At 34.2% G+C, this 20,480-nt stretch overlaps 5 protein-coding genes across 8 annotated transcripts; 1 reads left to right on the plus strand and 4 right to left on the minus strand.

The window, feature by feature from the left end:
- Positions 1 to 1,439: 1,439 nt before the first annotated feature.
- Positions 1,440 to 2,954, minus strand: LOC114881147 (superoxide dismutase [Cu-Zn]). 2 transcript variants are annotated; one of them, XM_029197826.2, is made up of 5 exons: positions 2,870 to 2,954; positions 2,639 to 2,774; positions 2,456 to 2,552; positions 1,817 to 2,004; positions 1,440 to 1,728 (listed from the first exon to the last, which is right to left on the minus strand). In XM_029197826.2, exons 2-5 carry the CDS (start codon positions 2,699 to 2,701, stop codon positions 1,618 to 1,620), a joined length of 459 nt encoding a protein of 152 aa, XP_029053659.1. In that variant the 5' UTR covers positions 2,702 to 2,774; positions 2,870 to 2,954; the 3' UTR covers positions 1,440 to 1,617. The 2 variants fall into 2 exon arrangements, with proteins under 2 accessions (XP_029053659.1, XP_029053657.1); XM_029197824.2 differs by lacking the exon at positions 2,870 to 2,954 and having other exon boundaries at positions 2,639 to 2,863.
- Positions 2,955 to 3,168: 214 nt separating this feature from the next.
- On the plus strand, positions 3,169 to 4,215 carry LOC114881148 (NADH dehydrogenase [ubiquinone] 1 alpha subcomplex subunit 7-like). The gene is made up of 3 exons (XM_029197827.2): positions 3,169 to 3,447; positions 3,774 to 3,952; positions 4,028 to 4,215. The coding sequence occupies exons 1-3, from the start codon at positions 3,379 to 3,381 to the stop codon at positions 4,089 to 4,091; spliced, it is 312 nt and encodes a 103-aa protein (XP_029053660.1). The 5' UTR covers positions 3,169 to 3,378; the 3' UTR covers positions 4,092 to 4,215.
- On the minus strand, positions 4,208 to 13,993 carry LOC114881146 (phosphatidylinositol 4-kinase alpha). Of its 3 annotated transcripts, none has more exons than XM_029197821.2 (23): positions 13,785 to 13,993; positions 12,632 to 13,025; positions 12,047 to 12,561; positions 11,656 to 11,971; positions 11,457 to 11,519; positions 10,838 to 11,062; positions 10,579 to 10,765; positions 10,263 to 10,473; positions 9,916 to 10,164; positions 9,484 to 9,836; positions 8,983 to 9,415; positions 8,814 to 8,921; positions 8,537 to 8,743; positions 8,188 to 8,464; positions 7,445 to 7,937; positions 7,239 to 7,374; positions 6,823 to 7,155; positions 6,468 to 6,755; positions 6,168 to 6,395; positions 5,732 to 6,078; positions 5,393 to 5,669; positions 4,905 to 5,311; positions 4,208 to 4,789 (listed from the first exon to the last, which is right to left on the minus strand). In XM_029197821.2, exons 1-23 carry the CDS (start codon positions 13,872 to 13,874, stop codon positions 4,564 to 4,566), a joined length of 6,363 nt encoding a protein of 2,120 aa, XP_029053654.2. In that variant the 5' UTR covers positions 13,875 to 13,993; the 3' UTR covers positions 4,208 to 4,563. The 3 variants fall into 3 exon arrangements, with proteins under 3 accessions (XP_029053654.2, XP_029053655.2, XP_029053656.2); XM_029197822.2 differs by having other exon boundaries at positions 8,983 to 9,403; positions 13,785 to 13,992; XM_029197823.2 differs by lacking the exon at positions 11,457 to 11,519 and having other exon boundaries at positions 8,983 to 9,403; positions 13,785 to 13,992.
- Positions 13,994 to 16,673: 2,680 nt separating this feature from the next.
- LOC114881143 (zinc finger HIT domain-containing protein 2) lies at positions 16,674 to 18,202 on the minus strand. The gene is made up of 5 exons (XM_029197819.1): positions 18,111 to 18,202; positions 17,731 to 18,025; positions 17,390 to 17,650; positions 17,111 to 17,314; positions 16,674 to 17,040 (listed from the first exon to the last, which is right to left on the minus strand). The coding sequence occupies exons 1-5, from the start codon at positions 18,158 to 18,160 to the stop codon at positions 16,717 to 16,719; spliced, it is 1,134 nt and encodes a 377-aa protein (XP_029053652.1). The 5' UTR covers positions 18,161 to 18,202; the 3' UTR covers positions 16,674 to 16,716.
- Positions 18,203 to 18,347: 145 nt separating this feature from the next.
- LOC114881144 lies at positions 18,348 to 19,273 on the minus strand. The gene is made up of 3 exons (XM_029197820.2): positions 19,038 to 19,273; positions 18,811 to 18,940; positions 18,348 to 18,737 (listed from the first exon to the last, which is right to left on the minus strand). The coding sequence occupies exons 1-3, from the start codon at positions 19,186 to 19,188 to the stop codon at positions 18,431 to 18,433; spliced, it is 588 nt and encodes a 195-aa protein (XP_029053653.1). The 5' UTR covers positions 19,189 to 19,273; the 3' UTR covers positions 18,348 to 18,430.
- Between the last annotated feature and the right edge of the window lie 1,207 nt (positions 19,274 to 20,480).

Genomic DNA, 20,480 nt, shown 5'->3' on the forward strand with positions numbered 1-20,480 from the left:
GCCTGGCACCCGTGAGGTGAGGGCAAACCCAAAGAGGCAACCCAGAAGGGGCAACCTGGCAATCCAACCCTAAAGGGCGGGCAACCCAAGAAGAGATCACAGCCCAGAAGGGGCTTAAGACCTTGTACTGGCAATAGACAACCCTCGAGGAAATTTACGACTCTCTTAGGTTGCATGAAAAGATAGGATATCGGAAAAGAATTCGTAACTTTCAAGGACCGTACGTGACTTACAATTAGTCAAAAACAACGAATTTGATACGGTCTATAATAAATTAGTCTTTCAAGAAGTTTTGAAATGAAACTATTTCGTTCTCTGGATTTCCAACTTTCTCCCAGCCCGATCATCCACGTCGAGAGGTTTAACAATACAGGCTTTGTCTATTCTGCATGAACGCACGCACAGATGGTTTGAATCTTGCTCCTAATTTACGGCCACCGATACAAAAGTCCCCGATAAATATTCAGTACATATCGATACAACAGACCATCGATAAATATTCCCACGGCATTGTCGCCATACTACTTTAACCATATTCACGCGATAACATTACACGTTACACATACAAGCGAGGTTCGCCACACTGCAAATATTCCCACGACATTGTCGCCATACTACTTTAACCATATTCCCGCGATAACATTATGCGATAACATTACACGCATAGGTATACGTAGAATTCATTGTAGTAGTAGCAGCAGTTTTTCGAAAATATCTCGAAAACTAAGGCCGAGCGGCGGTTATATGTATAGGAAAAAGTTGTTCAAAATGTTGAGTTTTACAACATATTTCAATTTCATCAAAATCGGTGAGGTGTAACCTAATCTCAATAATTACCAAAAAATCTTACAATAAAAAAGACATTTCTAGTAATATGGAACATATTTAATATTATTAAATAATAATAAATTATTATTTATAATAATATTTAGATAATAATATTAAATATATTCCATATTATTATACTAGAAATGTCTTTTTTATCGTAAGATTTTTTTTAGTTATTTTTTGAGAGAGATGTTTTAGCACAATGTTAGCACAACTCAGAATTGGAAAAATTGCAATACATGGAAAATGGGGGGCTGGCCTAAAAATCGTTTTTTTTCTTTCTTCATCATATTTTTCATATTGCGATTTTAATATTCGAGCACAATGTAGCACAAATCTAGCACAAGTCAGCACAATTGCCAAATTTTATGAATTTTATAAGTGGGGGGCTAACTTCTAGTAGGTTGCGCTGAGTGGTAGTGGAAGAGTGTGGCTGGGTTGTGAAAATTCAACCCAGCAGAAAATTTCGTGAAATTCAACCGAGCATTAATGTATGTATATATATTTCTAACCATGCCTCATTAACCGTCATTTTCCTAGTCCGTTCAAATATTTATTCTCCTTACATGTTAATAGGTACTGGGTTACTTTCTGTAATTAATTTATGGACATATTATAGTACTCAGTTTATTGAAAATTCAATATTGTACCATAGATTACATAGGTAAAATATCCGCGCTATAAGAAATTAGGAATGATATTTAAACTCATATTCTAACATTATATTAATAGTAATAACATGTATTATTCTTTATGTAGTATTAGAATATACATTTAGAATATATACATTTAGAGTTTTGCAATGCCAACAACTCCACAGGCAAGACGAGCTCCAGCATTTCCTGTGGTTTTTGATAATTCATGTCCACCTTTACCAAGATCATCTGGATCAGCATGAACCTGTTATTACATAAAATAAAAACAAGTTATGTTTATATACATGTATATATATACATGTAACATCAAATTTATTAGTTGTATAGTTTACCACAAGAGTTCTGCCAATTATGTTGTTTGGTCCTTGAAGCTGAATAATTTTATCAGTTATATTAACACTAGCAACTCCATCTGCACCTACTTCAATGTTTCCTAAATCTCCAACATGACGTACATCTGAATCAGGACCACCGTGATCTTTTCCTAACGGATTGAAGTGTGGACCAGCACTTGTACATCCTATCAAATTTAACATATATTGTATCAAATATTCAGTCAAATATACAGATAAGAATTATTTGCACTGAAAAAATCAAACTAAGGTTTATCAATACAATACGATTGGAGTTGACACACAGGTCAACCTTTGATAAAACACAGGTATTAAAAGTCAAATATTAATGTTATATGAAGTTTCTTCTTATTTAAATGACATAAGAAAAATTGTAAACATTTATTGGCTATTATTAAGAATGTAATACATTTTGTCTTCTCAATGAACAAAAATATTTACATATTTACTAATTGACCTCTAAAATTTATTTTTAAATATGATTAAATATCACCTTTATTAAATATCATCAATGTATCCACCTAAGACTTTTGAAATGTAAATTGTATTTGTGAACTATTTAAAGAAGTTTAATAGAAAATTACTTAGAATAATATACTCTAGAAATATCATACATACCATTAGTGTTATCGCCAAATTCGTGAATATGAAAACCATGCAATCCTTGCTTCAAACCGCATACCTGACCCGTGACCTTCACAGCAGGGCTATTGTCCTATTTAATAATTAAATTACAAATAATATTAATGAAATAGTATTATAGAATATTACACGAAAACAATTATGGTAAAAGTCGGTTACCGGTTGTTCGAAGTACAGAGTGCCTTTGGCATCTCCTTGAAGAACGCACACGGCTTTAACCATTTTCGAAAACTTCGTATAGTCGAAACGACAGTCGCTACTAAAGTACAGCTCCACAGCAACAACTACCGCTAACCTGCAACTTGTAATTATCGTTTTGCTGAATCACGAACGCAAATAAGCTGACGTATTGTACCTCTGGTACTTCAACCGATAAAATGATGACCTTACCGTTCAAATGAAATAATGGCGTATCACAAAAAATTGCATTGAATGGGCATTGAAGATCATAAACGATGAATGGCAACCTCATCTAAGATTTTATGAAAATAAAAAGAACATTATATGTATATAAATAACTTTTTAATTTAATTCCCATGCTTCACATGTTATTACTATTTTACTTTTTATTAAATGTTTGGTACTTTTTGACAAACTTACATAGTAACATCATTTTAGGAAGCATTAATATCATTATTTTATAAATGATTTTTAATAGACTTATAATATAAAAATTCAGCAAATAATGTTACAATATAGTATATTTAATTTTAATTAAAATAAAAATTATAACTTTGAAAAAATATCCGATTCGTTCTATCGATAATCTTCAATGTACATATATCGAAAATTCGAGTGTAAGATGACAACTAACAGTAACAGTATTCAAGTTTAGTAGAGAAATTTGGTTATATTGTGATTTACACCGGGGGTGTTTTATTTATAATCAAATATTAAAAATGCCAGGGAAAATAGAGCATCGTTCGGTAACTCCACTGTTAGCAGCATTTCGAAACATATTACGAGGTGTAAGTAATATTTCAACAATTTACTTAACCATTTCATATTACTTATTTTTTAGAAATTACATAATTTTTTGTTTTCTGAAAAAATTGTATTCAAAACGTTTATTATACGTGCCATTAGCAATGTTCGTTTAAATGAAGTTACGATTCTGTATGTTGAGTAGTGTACGAAAGCTACTGTGTTATTGATTACCTAAGTGTTGAATATTGTTATTTTAAGTTTTATACAAAACTATAATAGAATAAAGTGTATATATATATACGAAAATATAAACATGAATAAAGGAATAGAATAACACATATTATCTGAGAAAAAATGCATATTATAGAGACGTATTATAGAAGCACTAAGATTTGCGGATTGTCTTGCTGCACGTACTCAACCACCTCCAAATATACCTGGAGGGCCATACCATAAAACTTCAAAGGTGTATTATTTCACACGTGATGCTAGACGTCTTGTTCAACCACCTATAGAAGTGCTTGCACGTAAACAAATAGGAGCAGGGTAATTATATTTGATATTCTGTGTAATCTATTACTATTATAATCTAATATGTAATACTTGTTATATTTATTTCAGGAAAGATGTTTCTACTGAAATTAAACACTGTACACCAGGTAAAATTTATATACCTGATAAATAAAATGTGATAAGATTATTGTGAACTTTGACTGTAGTACATAATAAATATCATAAGATAGATAAGAATTGTGTGAATAATAATGTTTTTAAGATATATGTAAATTAATAAAGCGAAGGTTATTTAATTACTTTTCCATTTAATGTTTAACCGATAACAGTACATACATAATAAACAGAGGAATGTTCTTCATATACATGTTTTCTGCTTGATAGCAGATATACAGAACAATTTTTTAATTTATAATACAATATCATTACGTACATACAAAGCATAATGCTTTCATAAAATTTATGTAAATCTAAGGATAACATTGACACTGAGGAATTTGTACAGATGGCAGATTTTACACTGCTGTATCTAACAATATGGTACACAATGTATTTATGTACTTATTTAACAATCTTTGCAGAAATAATGAATTTCTCTGTTATGAACTAACAATTATAATCAGAAATTAGTTGGAAACATTAATTTAATAAGGAATTTGATTTTGATAATACTGTATCATGTCATAAGTTTTCGTACGGAAATTGAGGTAGCTGTTACGTATTACATTGAGCATATAGGCCGCTGCTTCACGATCGGTAGCTGTCGGCACGAATCTACCGCGTAGAAGCTTTATTGTTTGTCCACGGAAACAAGGCAATCCGGTATCAAGCATAAGAGAAACCAGAGAAATAATTGCCTCTTGGTAGGGTCTATAAAACAGCATTATAATTTGATTAAAACTTCTGAATAGAATATTAATATAAGAGAAATATATAAATTAGTTAATAGAAGATCTCCAAAATTCTATTATGATATATTATTTACCTTACTGCAAGGAAAGCCTGTACACATAGTTCCATGAACCAACGGAAAGGTGCAGCCTCCATTTTACCGCCCATAACGAGCACCATCTCATCAGTCAGCTTAATATCTGGTTCAAAACCTAAATTACCTCCTGGCGAACTTTCAAACATGAATCCAAAATCGATATGTATAATGTGACCTTCGGTATCCAACATAATGTTACCATTATGACGATCTTTTATTTGTAAAAGATACGTGATCACACTGTAAGCAGCCATGGATTTCACGAAATTTCGGCGTACGTTCTGAAATTCCTTTGTTGTTTCATCTCCGTAACGTGTTATGAAATACTGGTGCATATCAATATCAGTGGTTCGACCAAGTTGATCACGCGATGTTGCGTTTGGTACGCATTCTATAACACCACACTGAAATAATGGTTCATAGTTTAAAATTCAGTTCATAGAAAATTGTATACTAAACTTTTTTTCAAAATTAAAATTATTTACCCCCGGTGCTGTAGCTACTACTCTATAGGGGAACAAAAATAAGTTTAAGCCAGCTTTTTCAAATATATTCTTGAAAATACTGATTACTTGTAGCGCCAACATATCTTGTCTAACATCGTCACCAACTTTAAAAATAGCAGCCTGCCACGTTTCTTTATCTGGTTCCCTTTTAATATCAACTTTTCCATTAGCCGACACCGCTAATGCAATATTTTCTAATTCATTAATTCCATATTTTTGTACTTTGAAACGCGCCAAAAATGGAGCTTTCGCGGCACTGTAAATGATAATTATGTATTAAGTATCAAGATATCAAAACGTATAATAAATAAATAATACCTTTGCATAGGAGTTCCACTATTATAATCAATATCAACAACCATAGCTTCAGGATTAGATGGTAAATAGCAACCAGGTTGTACTTTGATTTGAGATAAAGCTTTCAAGCAAGCTGCTTTACGTTCAGGACCTTTAGGAAATTGCCTTATATAACCAGAAATATTTGTAATCTTTTCAAAAAATTCGAATTCCCTTTCATAGAATTGCTTCGCTGGACCAGATAATGATCCTAAAATACTTTTCACTAACGAGTCCAATACATCATACAGAACAAGATCTTTTATTTGTTTATCTTCATCCATGTACATATTTGTATGCATATTCCAAATTAACTGATGTGCCACTACCTGTATAAAATAAATAATAACAATCATATTTTATCACAAGATACTAACTAATAGAGTAGCATTTACAAAATACTATTTTTAGTACTTACTTGGGAACGTTTAGCAATTTTTTTTATAAATTCTATCACATAACCCATGGTATCGTGACGTACAGCTTGTACAAGTTGTGGTATATAGAATAGCACGGCATCTGCTGGATAACTACTTAGCACCTCTACTGCGTACTGAGCAGAAATTGGATGATGAGGAAACTGACGAGAGAAATAAGCCAATGCTTGAATAGGTGATACTCTCTCCCATGTAAGCATATATACCAACTGAAATACATTGAATTAATAAATTAGGATCTTTTAATTGTACAAAACTGTTAATATTAAAACGTATCTTACTTCAGGTACGTCATTAAGTAATGTTTCTGTTGTAACAAGGTATTGTAAAGCTTCAGGAATATGCATAACCGGTACAGGTTTACTGCGAACGAGTCCACATACTTCTTTGATAATTATATCAGAGTTTTTTAATCGTACTGGTAAAAATACAGCAAAAACAGGACTAATCTCCCACGCGAGACGTGTATATTCACGCCACCGATCATTCATACCTTTAGCACGCCATTCTGCTATACTCGATTCACCTGCAAGTGCAAGCTCCTGTCTTCCACTAGGATTCCTCCATACCTGCAATTGAATCATAATTAACAAGAAATTTTACAGTAAAAATATCAAACATAGGAATTGAACGTACCAATAACATTTCTATTTCAACCGCCAACAGTTCAAGAATTAAATTTCTTTTCTTTATGTAATCTTTTACAAATACATTGGCATTCATAACTCGTTTACTACGATTACTACGTTTACCCAATGTATTACTACTGGTCGACATTGGGACTGTATTAATCCATACATTTGAGGCTGTTTTGGAATATTCACTATTTGTTGCGTTTAAGGCTGTACTTAAGGAACCAATCGTTTCGCTAGGTCCAAAACCACCAGTCGGGCAGGACTGAGGAGTTGGCATTTCAAATTCACTTTCGTTACCAGTCATCACTAAATATTTTTTATCGCTATGCATAACCTATGATACAAAGGAGAAACTATAAGATGCCAAGGAAAAGTATTCGATTAAAAAGTATCCTTCATTGTGTTTATTATATTCACCTGCCAGAAACGTATAAGCGTAACTAAATCCTCGCGTAATTGTTCAAGTTCTTGCGTCGGTACTTGACGATCTCTACAGAAATAATCCAAACAATTGCAATACACGCGTTCTCGTAGCACATTTTTGCTCAATGTCCTGAAAATCAAATTCATTGCCTATCCCTTTATTCATTAAGATATAGTGAGTGTTTCATCCTATACGAAACCTTGGTAAGATATCCCCTTGAAGAAGAAGTAGCCCGCAAGAGAGCAATTTAAATCGTACACCAACTGCAGCAACGTGACGACTCATTCCTGGCTCTTCACGAGAAGCACCGACAGTCATGGGTAGCGATCGATGCAGCAGGGTGACAATCATGTCGACTGTTTCTTGGCAACAATATTTAGCAGTTTCAATTAATTCCACGATAAAAGTAACCCAGATATCATGAGGTTTTACTTGTGGAGGATTTGGACCAAGCTTACAGCCCTCGTATACAGCCAATGGACTAACTTCCTCTTCGTCTGGAGCAAACAGACCCATTCTCTTGTCAACGGTATACTGCCATGCAACAAGCATTTCCTGCAAGAAACGTAGCTTGAGATCTGGCCGTACAGTGAGTATCCATTGCCAACATTCAACTGTCGTGGTCATAGCTGCTGGGGTAAATAATTCAATTTGTGAGGAAGCCACTGTGTGAAGCAAACGCCTGTGGATTCCTAAAAACACGAATTATAAATCATATAAATTAGAAAAAAAATGAAGAGTATACATACAATATAATCTGCAAGATAAAATGAATCATTCGCAGGTCAAAGTGATTAACCCTATTTTTTGAATCTGTTAAAATTTTAGTACCATAGCACTCAATTGATGTTTAATTTTTTATATTTTATCAATTTCTTTACATTTTGATTTTTTGAAGTTAATCGATTTGGCTAGTGAACGGTGCATATGATTATTAATTACCAGGCATAGAGATTAACAATGCAGTAGCACGCCAAAGAGCACTACGATGAGCAACGTCGTTTCGGGAACGACAAGCCATCCATACAGCATCGATTAATAGATCAACAACTTTGTTTCTACTTTCTTCAAAAGATATTTCAGAAGTGGAAGATTCAGTTTGCGCTAGTGACAACATTCCTGCTATTTCACCAGCGTATCGTGCTCGTGTCGACATCATCGATAGTAGCCACGAGCTGACTCCTTTTGGACCACGTGGTCGTTTGTCTAATGAATTAGTCTAAAATAAATATTTCATTACGTTAATAATTAAGACACTTTAAGAGTTACATATTAGAAGAAATCATGTTACATTAGGTATAACTGAGGTGGGAACAGCTAGATCCACAAATTCAAGCACAGAGTCTGTAGACAAACATAAACCAGAATGATACTTTAATCCAGAAGAGAGAATCTGATTTACATATTCTTGTAAATGTGATCTGGTGGCTTGGGGTGCCCACTTCATAGCTTCCTGTACTATGCCTTTACATCTTGCTGTGAAATCTTTAACTATGATCTGTATTACAAAATTGAATTTTAATTTCTGAAGGACTTACACTTTCTTTTTAAGTTACAAGTGATTATACCTCTCGTGCCTCAAGTGTGTCCATAAGTTCAATACTGTATAATGTCCCAGGTATTCGCAGAATTGGTGTTTCCTCGTTTGGATCAATTTGTAAGGAGAATGATAAAATCTATAAAAATTGTTTCATGAAATACATTGATGTATACAGGTAGGATAAATAAAATTCGTACCTGTAATATGTCCAACATACTCCAAAGTACTTTGCAATTCCACAAAAGATGTGGAAAGGCATCTACCAACGCGCTAAGGTATTTATCTGCTATTCGTCTAATCTGCTTATGTACATGATTGAAATGCACCAGAAGAAATTGCGCATGATTTTCAAGTTCCTTCTCGCGTCTCTCATCTTTCGGCTTGCGCTGCATTACATCTTTGAATTTTACAAACACGGAATCAGCGACACAGCATATGCATTGCCACATTCCGCTCTTTTCCTTTTGCAAATCGGTATCGCATAAATATTCCATTATCGGTTGCAAACTTGGCTCAGGACTATTTGCCACTCTTAATGTCTCTAACCAATACACTGATAACAAATAGGTGCATTGGGCAAATTGTAATTTTGTCACGTACTGCGATATGTCGTTGGTCCTATCAAAAAAACTACATCGACTATTGTTCTTTAATGGGAATTTATAAAATAAAAAAGTAAAGGCAACAGTGGTATTTACCGAGTATTCAACTTTAACACTTGACTTCTTAATTCCTGTAATTCGTTTAAAGAAACACTGTCGTTGCGCACGGCTGAAGTGTATTGCAATTCTCTCATCTCGAGTCGTGCACTGGTTTGAGATATCAGATACGGTGATTTAACAGCGATTTCTTTAACGCCTTCGTACCATTCTGCAGGCCATAATCTGGATGCTTGATCTCCAGCAAAACCCATCACGACACAATAAAGCCAAAAGTCTTTGAAAAGCTTCAAAAGTCTCTTCTGTGGATGCCTGATCGGTGGAAGTCGTCTTACTAATATAGCGATTACAGGAATGAGTACACCCAAATTTCCTGCACTGGTTGCCGCCTTCTAAAATACAATGAATCAATTTAAATCAAGTTCTATAAGATTTTACATAATTATTATTGAAATTGTTCATTTTGATTACCGTAACCGTGACATTTGCTTTATCGCTGGCACGTTTACCCTCTAATCCAAGTTGAACAAAAAGTTCGAGCAAGTGAAGCAGTAAATCGTTTAATTCTGTTTCACCCTGTAAATTTGCAGCTATGTTAGCAAGAGCGTTCGTGACTGCTTTAGCTACGTGACAGTATTGTTTACGATCATCGTTCGACGCATATGTTGCAGTACTCGAACCCAAAGACATAGAGAACATCTGCATGATGCCTTCGTAAATCTGAAAAATTTCAATAATTTCAAAACCCTGTTCTTTTATACAACATGCGAAAATCTTCGCAATTGATTCAGTAATTGCTAATTAATTTTAAACTCAACCTTTGACTCGCATTTTGCAATGATCATGCATCCTAACTGATCGACGATTAGAAAATCAAGATCGCTCGGGGTACGGCAAAATAATTGCTGAAAAAATGGAAATATTGTGCGCATAGTCTTTGGGGTGTCTTTCAATGCAACGGCAACGTGTCCCAACATGATTACTATGTTTTTTGAAATTAATTCGCTATTTGATCTGTCATCAGATTCACTAAAATTATTGAAACAAATAATTCAGCCATGATATAAAAGCTAAGATATAAAATTAAAGAAACTGATTAAGACTGGTATAAATTATGAATATTTGTGACAATACCCGTCGCATATATCAGCAGCAAATAATCTATTCGAGACACTGGCGACCAGTGCCGGCACACAATCAGGGTTAACAGAATGGGCTGCTTCTAAAGCAATGCAAAGATTTCCAATAGCTGCATCTCGTAATTTTTCAAAGGCTGTGTGTATCGATGACGTAGTTTGTTTTGGATCATGCAGATCTTTTCCTATAAAAACAAATTTATTTCATTAATTACATGTGATGCAAGATCTCACATTAACTAATCATTTTATATTACCTTTATCAGTTCGTTGACGGTGTAATTTAAGAAGTATAGGTGATGGTACAACAAGGAAATCTCTGAGATAATATATAGAAGTACTTGCTATGTTGGGAAACTTCTGTGCTAGTTTTCCTAATCCTTCAAGGCAAACCATTAGCAAAGGCATATGCGCCAGCACCAGTTTTGGTCCATGATTAGAGTTAATCTTTTCAACTAAACGACTGCATAAACTATCAGCACCTGCAAGAAATTTCAATTACATAAACATTGTCCACAAATGTAATTTAATAATCATAGATGGGTTGAGAAACTCTTGTTAATTCTAAAAAATCCTGCCAGGTAGTGAAGAAATTCGTATGAAAATTAATGTTATACTTCGAAACGTTGTGAAAATGATTTTGCCTACATAAGTAAAAACTCATTGATTGTTCTTTTTTTTTTCTTCTTGCAAACAGTTAGAACAAGGTACAAAGATTATACGTTTAGTGGAATAATATTAGACCAACAAGGTTAACGGGAGATCCGCGTTAACTCACTGTTAGGTCATAAGGCGTATTCGTTAGTTAAAACTATTGAAAGTTATCATAGATATAGGATAATCAATCGAAATGCAATATTAGCTAAATTCGAATACCATCGCCAATCAGCATGGAACTGATATCTGCAAATAGCGCAGATATATCATACTGGTTTCTCACTGTAAAAATAACGCAACGATAGATAATCCTACCAATATAGATTTTCATTTAATTTATCATTTTCCTATTCTAATATATTCTTTTGCTTTTCGAAAATGTATATAGGCGTTGTTCGACAATTTTAATTTTGCTTACCGGTTTCATCGCCAATCGCCCAAACAAGGAGATCAACGCAAGCAGAATTAGCCATAACATTTACTTTAAATCTATTTACAGTTCGAAAATTAGTATCCATGTCTTCGCGCTCGCTCGCGTCATGTTGACGCGATTGTAATTCCGTCTGGCCGGATAAAAAGAGGCCCTTTACAAATTCTTGCACATCCTTTGTGAAAGGAGCTGGCAAATCCCGTTGATTTTGCAACAATTCTCTTAAAAGGGCAACCATTACTAAATTCATTGTCTCGTTAAATGTTCTATAAGGAAATATCTGCACCTGTCCAGAGTTATAAACCTAAAAAGATTGTAAATAATTAGATAAATATAGTAACAGAATATTAAGATCTTATCATATAATAGTGAAACTGACTTGTTGAGCTTCTTCATCAAGAAACATTAAAATCTCTTTAGTAAGTAATTTCTTTGCTAAAGCCAGTACACTTTGCAAATGAACTACACTGAAATGCATCCCAGCTCTCCTTTCAGGACTTTCGTTGCACCTCATTTGAGGGAACTGATTAAAACTTGATCCGTATCTACTAAAAAAATATGTGACTGGATCGTAAGGTACCGATGTGTATGAATTTAACGATGGTCGTTTGTCACAGGGGTTATCGTGATCTCCGATTAATAGGCTCGGTGCGTTATCGATATTTGGATGAGGATTTAAATTGCCACTTAAAGAGCGTGGAATAATTGGACGAAAGTTTGAAAAACTATATTGTTTCTTATCTGACGTTGCACGTGTTTCTGTGTTTGGTATTGTTAGAGGTGGCGTTGGTTTTGGAAAAATACGACAAAGAAGAGGTGGGTCTGTAGAGGCAAAACGACCCATTGATCGAGCTAGACCGATTAAAACTGGAACTATACATTTGCATAATGACACTGAAAGAAGTAAAAACAAAATTAATATTGTATGGAATCAAATAAAGGAATAATAAGACAAAGTACTTACATTTTGCTTGCATTCCTCTACTCCCATTCTGATCTTTGTATCCCCTTATAAGATTTGTTAACACTGCCAATATTTCTACTTGAGTAGAAATGATTTCTTCGCGCACAGCCTCACATCTGGCTGCAACATCACTAAGCAAAGTGTTCAAGCAAAAGCTAAACCGTTCAGCAACAGGGATACGCTCACTGGGTGAACATTTGACCTCGTCCAGCCAAACAGCTTTTGGAAGGCCACGCAGTAAGCGCAGAAGATAAGGCAATATCCGATCTCGATGTTGTAAACCAGATTCCAAAAAATATATTCCCAGTGCAATGGTTGCATCTTGACCTCTTTGATCCAGCCGATATATACCTTGAGCAGATTCTTGTGGGCATAACTTGAATAGTTGCATCACCTACATTAATCAAAATCATATTTAATATTTATTAAAACAAGATTATGTTGTTCTCAATAATTATACAACAATAATAATAACAGAAGTTTAAAAGAAGTCTCTAACTATTTAACTATTATGTTTAATTTAATAATATTTTTGTAGATATATTTATATCATATTAAAAAGGTATATTAAACATTCACATAATGTATTTTGTAACAAAAATTGTTACTTTATTTAAATTAAATATACATAAAAACAATAATACAAAATAATATATTATTAAAATTAAAAATAAATTGCTATGTTAGTCAATTAATTAGAAAAATCATTTTTCCCAATTTGCATGCATATATGTATATCACATTTACATTGGGTTTGAAATTAAAATCAAATACTATAAATTAATAAACATAGGAAGAAGATTTACCGGACAATTTATTCATGTACAGAAATATAAACGTTCTATGAATTTCAAAAACAGTTCCATAAACAGAGAGTTATGTATAAGACATGTGTCAAAATGCATTTATTTACAAATGTAGTGACATTAATTATTAATTGGAAACGTCTTATTAGTGTATAAGTGAACCAGTAAACTGTCCTTCGAATTATATCATAAGATGACATATCAGGATCAGCTGATACGTCCTTAAGATTAACCTAATCCTGATTAAGCAAATGTCAAACGTTGAGCAACGTGTAAATGTGATAAAAATATTCTATTAATATACAATTAGTAATCAGTCTGCTTTAAGTTAGTAAACGTCGACGTACCTTTTCCCATGGGGTAGGTTTGATTGCCGCCAGACATCTAGCTAAATGTTGGACGGCTTTCGAGAAAAACAACCTCTCGTCTGCCACCATTTTGTCCACTGGCCACTGCTGGCCACTAACGTTGGCTCACGTTGGCTACACATTCACTAACACATTTACGCCGCGTTGCGGCACTTCGCCTATCGGCTCACCGACGCGGCGTGAATGTGTTAGTGCGACAACTTCGATAGAACTCAGTGTATGCATGTGTAACGTGAAACGTATCACGTGAATATGTTTAGAGTGGTATGGCGATACTGCCATAGGAATATTTATCGATAGTCTGTAGTATCGATATGTCTCGAGTGTCAATCGAGGACCTTTTGTATCGATGGTTATAAATCAAGAGAGAAATTTAAACACCATCTACGCGTACATTTATGTAAATATACAAAGCTTAAATTGTAAACCCCTCGATGTGGGTGATCGAGCTGAGAGAAGGCCGGAAATCCAGAGAATGGAATAGTTTCACTTCTAAAATACCTAAAAGACTAATTTATGATAGACCATAGCCAATTCGTTGTTTTCGACCAAGTCACGAACGGTCCTTAAAAGTAACGAAGTCTTTTCGATATCCTGTCTTTTCATGCACTCTAAAGCCGGGTATCCACCAGTATCAAACGCCCGTATCGTATCACCGTTCCGAACCCTTTTGAATAGGCAGACGTTGCCTCATTGCATGCAACGGTATGCTGCGGCGCGGACAACATTTCTTCGTTTCTTGATATAAACGGTTAGGCAATAGGACTGGGCCACTACAGGCGAGGAGTTTCGTTTTGCTGCGTGGCGTTCCAAAGGAACGGAGGCAACGGATCCATCCGAAAAATTTGTCGATTCTTTGCTGTTGCATCGAAGGAAAGGTTCATGCGTTGGCACTTGACATAGCGTTTCGTGCCATCACTTGGGTTTCAATTTATTTAAAATCTTGCGGTATTATTGGATTCATTTCAAAAGCGATGAAATTATTTATGAATTTAATCTAATTTAATTTAGACAAATTTTATCGTCTAAATATATTTAAACAGATCAATTATCTTCGGTGCTACGCTGTACATAAAAGAGCAATGTTAATAATCACCTGTGTGATTATTGAAAAAGGACAATGTTAATTTTTCAGAGATTTTCCCGTTGCCGAGTATCGAAAGTTCTATTGGTCTGTGATACGGAGGCGAAGGAACGGGCCGATCCGAAAATTGTCGGTTTCTTGTCGTTCAAAGGATTGGTTCGGAAACCACTTGAAACGTAAAAACAACATACCCAAGCGAAGGCCCGAAATGCTATGTCAAGTGGAAACATGACACTTGAGGCACGAGATAATATGATTTGGAATTGGATACATCAGTGAGATAATACTAATGCAACGACTGAACTTTGTTATTTTTCATTTTTTTCTTAAAAAACTGTTACCAAGATATTTGTGACGTTTTTCTGATTAAAATGATACCAAACACGATATGGTTTGGATAATTACACTAAAGAAACAGCATGCAGCAAATCGAAACTTTTCGCCTATAGGAGTTTATTTCAAGACACGAAGAACTATTGTCCGAGCCGTAGCACGCCGTGGCATGCAACGAGGCAACGTCTGCCTATTCAAAAGGGTTCGGAACGGTGATACGATACGGGCGTTTGATACTGGTGGATACCCGGCTTAAAAGGGTCGTAAATTTCCTCAAGAGTTGCCTTTGGCAAGTAAGTACAAGGTCTTGTCGTTTCCTATTTTCTCTGGGTCCCACGCTTTCTCGTAGCACATGTGCGCTGCAACGTTCTAGCGTCTTGGCGGAGCGCCTCCACTTCCACGCGCCTGAGGGTAGACCATGGCCAGGAGAAGGGGCCTACGCAGGACGGAGTGGACTCCTCCACCATTGGACGAGGGATGATCCTGAGGGAGGATCCAGGATCTATCAAGGAAGGGGAATCGACTGACGACGCGCGAAGATCTCCTCCGCCAAGCGTAGAACATTCAGAATAATTTTGTCGCTCATTTAGCAAAGTTGTTCTCACGCTGCAAATCAACACGCATATTTTGAAACAGTTTGATTAAATTCTGGGAATTAAAATCGTATTCAACTGTGAAAGATAGTTTATTTGTTTTATTTTAGCGCCTTGCGAGCGGAGCGCCTCCGCGCTCCACGAATCACCTTACCTGCGCCTAAATCCCCGAAAATCCCTATATACCGCGAACGGACACGCAACACATGCTTCCTGTAAATCGGATCTCCTCTCTTTATTTGAGATATCGATTTCTCGAAGTCGAAGTTCAAATTGGTAGCGCTTTTTTTGTATAATAACCCCGTTGGCTGAACTTTACTTTAGCAGACACAAAATTATCCACTTTTTTCTCCTCAGTCTAATAGTTTTCGATGCGTAGAATCCAAAAATGCAGGTTTTAACTGTCAAAAAACAGCGATTTAAAACTTATGAGCGTGTAAAGTTTGATACTTTTAGTGCATTTGCTACGTTACTGCGACGCCATATTGGCTTCTTGCCCAATGAACGGTGTTGACAGCTGCAGGTAGCAGGTACCGACCATTTTAGTGGGTTTAGTCGTTTAGTCAAACCGTAAATTTGATATTATCCGAGTTAGTTAAGTTTATATTTATCTTAGAGAGAGAGAGTACAGCCCATACATTTGCTTATTACTTCTATTGTATCAATTTTATGAGTAATTTAAATACAGCTAGTGATGGAATCCGTACCCAATAAAATTTACTGTCCCCTAAAGTAAAGTTTAACCGCGCCGTTTGGTATTGAAGAGAACTGTAAATCATTTAAATCAACGAAATCAAAAATTCGTTTTTAACACTTGACCGGTCTTTTTATAATTTTCAATGAATTTTCGACATAGAATTTTTATTTATCAAAATTTATATTTATTTCAACTATAAACTATTCATGTGCACATCTTTACATGGCAACTTTTAGTCCATGATAAGTAGTATTCTAATTTTTTACAGTATAAAAGCAAAACTTTCTTTGACAAATTTACATTATTTATATTATATCTTTGCGCAAATTTTATTGAAAATTCTTTGTTCTCATTTTTATTTGTATGTTTGGATATTGATTCTTTAGTTGCTGTAAATAATCTGTATAACTCAGAAAGGGCAACAGCAATATAGAGATATTTGTTTTTCTGATCTGGTCCTTGCATTATTAAATTCCCAGCTTTTTGAACGGCCGATAAAGTTTGTTCATCATGTGGTAACCAATCACACTAAAACAATAATAACGTTTTTAATCTTTAATCAATACATATCGAAAATTTTAACCACCAGATTACTTACACTGATGATATTGTGAACAATAGAAGCTATTGCTGATTCTGCTGTTTCATAAACTGTATTCAGTTTTATGTTATTACAAAGGTCAAGAAAGACAATTGTAGCTTCTATTGGACAACTTAAATAATCCCCATTATAATAATTTGCTATGTATGCATATGCATATATTACGTTCATTATGTTATAATTAATTTTTGAAGAAGCTTTCTACAATAGATGAAACATTATTTCCATTATTTATGATGAAATTATTCTATTTGAAAAACTCATTTTGTATATTACCTGTAATTCATTAAATATTGGAACATCTACTATGGAAGGACATTGCTTTGTTTGTTCATCATCTTGCTGATCTATATCTTGAACAAGTTTCCTTTTAACATGGTATGTCCACCATGGAATCCACTGAGGTAATAATTTCTCGATTTCACCATTTTTTACTAAAGCTTCAAATTCTTGTCTCTCAGCGTCAGTTAATGCAGACCATACTTCATCCGCATTATCCAAATTTACTTCATGTAGTCTTTTTCCTAAATCTGGTACCTGGAAACAACCAATAGAATGTATTAAACAGAATTTAAGAAAGAAATATTTGATTAGCATAAATATAGTTTTTTTTCTACGTCTTCATCATCTGAATCCAGTTGTTCATTTAGCTCTTCTCCTTCTCCTTCTTCTTCTTCATCACTTGCTAAGAAATTAGTGTTTCTTAAATCCTGCTCGTGTACCCTTTTAAGAATTTCAAGCATTTTCTTTCTACTTTCTGGATCATTTTCTTGAGATTTTAATTCTTCTTGTATACACTGTTTATAAAAACTCTCTGAACATTCTAAATGAGGTTCTGATTTATAACAATCAGTACTACAATATCCTATTTCACATCTTGGACAAGTATATAAACGAGGACGAGTGTTACACCTAAAATCAGAGTAAAATACTATTTGATATTTAATTGTATACTGTTTATTAACACAAATTTTGAGGTTAGGATCATAAAACGTACAATTTACAAATGTTATCTGGATTCGTTGCACTTGTTCCTGGATTGTTCATTATTCTGCTATAAATGTATTTAAAATTTTAAACGTAAAAACCATGAATATTTATTTATGTATCAGTATAACAGATTTCAAACACAGAGTACGTTTTTTACGTCGTATTCTTCGTAAGAGTACGATATACAATAATTTTCAATCTGATTATAAATTCATATATAGAAGAAACATATTATACTTTAAAATTTCGGGTCTTATATACAAAATCATTTATTTTTATGCTTTACAAGTAGGTTTGAAATGAATAAATGCAAAAGCTAATCTAGAACTAAGATTTTTCCACTAAAATACCACTCTTCAGTCTCTTATATTGGAATTCAGGTTCTTTTCGTTTATTTGTCCAAGCTTTAGTTTCTACTTTTGATAATATCCATTCAGGATCTACAGCAACCTCTTTGCATTTTATATAATTTTCTTCATCATCTATGGTGGTTTCGATTTTCCTTTTCTGAGATTTTTCAACTTCTTTTTCAGTTACTATATATGTAATGGAGGAATTAAGCAATTTAATACCCAAATCATTTCCTTTCTCATTTATAACATCATCTTCAACTTTGTTGTTGTCATCAACAGAGCTAAAAAAAGAGATTGTTATTATACATATTATGAGTATTCAATATAAACGCAATATTATTGAAAATAATGTACTTCTGTAGTATTTCATTCAGTTTCTTTGCAACATAATTTTGAAATGTTGGAGTCACACCAAAATTTGAAAATTCATTCTGTTTCTCCTCCACATTTTTTCTTAGGCTTTTAGCAGGATTTTTACTTTGTTCTATTTTATTTATGAATAAAAGATATTAATTAAATTATATAATAAAGAGTAAAAAGCTAATACATACAGCAAGTAAAAGTAAGGTTATGACACTTACTTTGCTCATAAGTGTTTTTAAAAGTTTCAGACTTCTTTTTGCAAAGACTAGTATTTTCAAACAATTTATGATCTGTCGCTTCTTTTAATGCATTTTGTAATTCTTCATCTTCAGAACTACTAAAATCATTCCTGTTTTTTTTCACAGTCATTTTAAATAATTTGATACTGTATGTACAGAATGCATCATAGTGTCCGCAGGCCCTCCAAGCTGCTCCAAGCTCCACTCTTGATGCAAATTTTAACTGACCCCCGGACTTCCAGGCAGCGCTGATGTCGCTTTTCTACATGCATAGCTTGTATCACTGATTTTAACACACAACTAAAGATATCGTGACGTCATGTTCCCGCGAAATTTGTCGCCGCGTTTTTCAATTGTTTCAAAATTTAAAGAGACAAAAGAAATATGGCGCACATGGTTGCACATGGTGGCAGCGTAGGTGACTGAATTTCCAGGTTCGTGAATTCCATTATTATAATTATTACTATTATTATTACTATTGCTATTATTATTATTGAAAAAGATATTTTTTAAAGTTTTTCTAGGTTTTTCAATAACGTCTGCTGATGAGATGCAGCAACAGGAGGTTGTTACTGAAAACATAACTGTTTACATTGCTATTTTAGTAATATATTTAATTTTAATTATTAAAATGTATCTTTAAAGAAAGAGGAAGAAAATATGCATCATCAGAGGGCGTATTAACGAAAAGAGCAGGATGTTCTCCTTCCCCTAAGAGAGAAAGGATAAGAAGAGGATGGCACAGTGGGTGGAAGTATGTGACAACCCAAAGTCAATGCTTCCACCTGAAAACTGAAATTCCGGGTGATCTGTAGTAGCTACTTTAAAGAAAAATACTTCATGAGGAAAAGATTAACAACATCAGCAGTTCCAACACTGAACTTACTTGGTAATAACTTTTATGTATACTTTTTATAGCATATGTAAATAATTGTTAATGAAAATATTTATTGCAGTGTCAGAGGCTACCTCTATTAAAATAGAGCAATAAGACACCTGGATGCAAATGAAAAGAAGAAAAAGAAGAAAATTGTAAGTATTCAGTTTACATATACAATATATGCATAAAACCATTAACATGGTATTAATACACTAAGTATACATAATAATACTTCTTGCATGAAGTGTATGTTGTGACCCTTTCGGGGGTTCACTCTATACTAGGGAGGGGCTTTACGCGATACAAATTTGTCATTGGGCGTCAGCCACTTATCGTGGCGATCAAAATCCGAAAAAGGGAAAGGGGTATTGGGAGTTCACAATAAAGGGGATTCGGGCACTTGCGTCCGTACAGCTTCGTGGGGGAGTACGCGAGGAGGAATAGTGGGGGAAGGGAGGTTGCAGGGTTGGGATGGGTCCTCACGGGGTTCAATACGTTACGCGTAGATTAACAACAATAGAACGGGGTAGAAACGAGAAGGG

This window comes from Osmia bicornis, chromosome 8, assembly GCF_907164935.1.
Source record: "Osmia bicornis bicornis chromosome 8, iOsmBic2.1, whole genome shotgun sequence".
NCBI lineage: Eukaryota > Metazoa > Arthropoda > Insecta > Hymenoptera > Megachilidae > Osmia > Osmia bicornis.

Bases quoted from the DNA above. Each gene is read 5' to 3' on its own strand.
- LOC114881143 (XM_029197819.1), bottom strand. From the start codon at position 18,160: ATGAACAATCCAGGAACAAGTGCAACGAATCCAGATAACATTTGTAAA. The intron at 18,026-18,110 runs GTACGTTTTATG...CTCTGATTTTAG, and splicing joins CCAGATAACATTTGTAAATT to GTGTAACACTCGTCCTCGTT. The intron at 17,651-17,730 runs GTAGAAAAAAAA...GGTTGTTTCCAG, and splicing joins TGGATTCAGATGATGAAGAC to GTACCAGATTTAGGAAAAAG.
- LOC114881147 (XM_029197826.2), bottom strand. From the start codon at position 2,701: ATGGTTAAAGCCGTGTGCGTTCTTCAAGGAGATGCCAAAGGCACTCTG. The intron at 2,553-2,638 runs GTAACCGACTTT...ATTATTAAATAG, and splicing joins CTCTGTACTTCGAACAACCG to GACAATAGCCCTGCTGTGAA. The intron at 2,005-2,455 runs GTATGTATGATA...TAAATTTGATAG, and splicing joins ATTTGGCGATAACACTAATG to GATGTACAAGTGCTGGTCCA.
- LOC114881146 (XM_029197821.2), bottom strand. From the start codon at position 13,874: ATGGTGGCAGACGAGAGGTTGTTTTTCTCGAAAGCCGTCCAACATTTA. The intron at 13,026-13,784 runs GTACGTCGACGT...TGATTAATGTAG, and splicing joins AACCTACCCCATGGGAAAAG to GTGATGCAACTATTCAAGTT. The intron at 10,165-10,262 runs GTTGAGTTTAAA...GAAATTTTTCAG, and splicing joins TTGCAAAATGCGAGTCAAAG to ATTTACGAAGGCATCATGCA.
- LOC114881144 (XM_029197820.2), bottom strand. From the start codon at position 19,188: ATGACTGTGAAAAAAAACAGGAATGATTTTAGTAGTTCTGAAGATGAA. The intron at 18,941-19,037 runs GTAAGTGTCATA...TAAATAAAATAG, and splicing joins TAAAAACACTTATGAGCAAA to AACAAAGTAAAAATCCTGCT. The intron at 18,738-18,810 runs GTACATTATTTT...CTCTTTTTTTAG, and splicing joins CTGAATGAAATACTACAGAA to CTCTGTTGATGACAACAACA.
- LOC114881148 (XM_029197827.2), top strand. From the start codon at position 3,379: ATGCCAGGGAAAATAGAGCATCGTTCGGTAACTCCACTGTTAGCAGCA. The intron at 3,448-3,773 runs GTAAGTAATATT...TGCATATTATAG, and splicing joins TTCGAAACATATTACGAGGT to AGACGTATTATAGAAGCACT. The intron at 3,953-4,027 runs GTAATTATATTT...TATTTATTTCAG, and splicing joins CGTAAACAAATAGGAGCAGG to GAAAGATGTTTCTACTGAAA.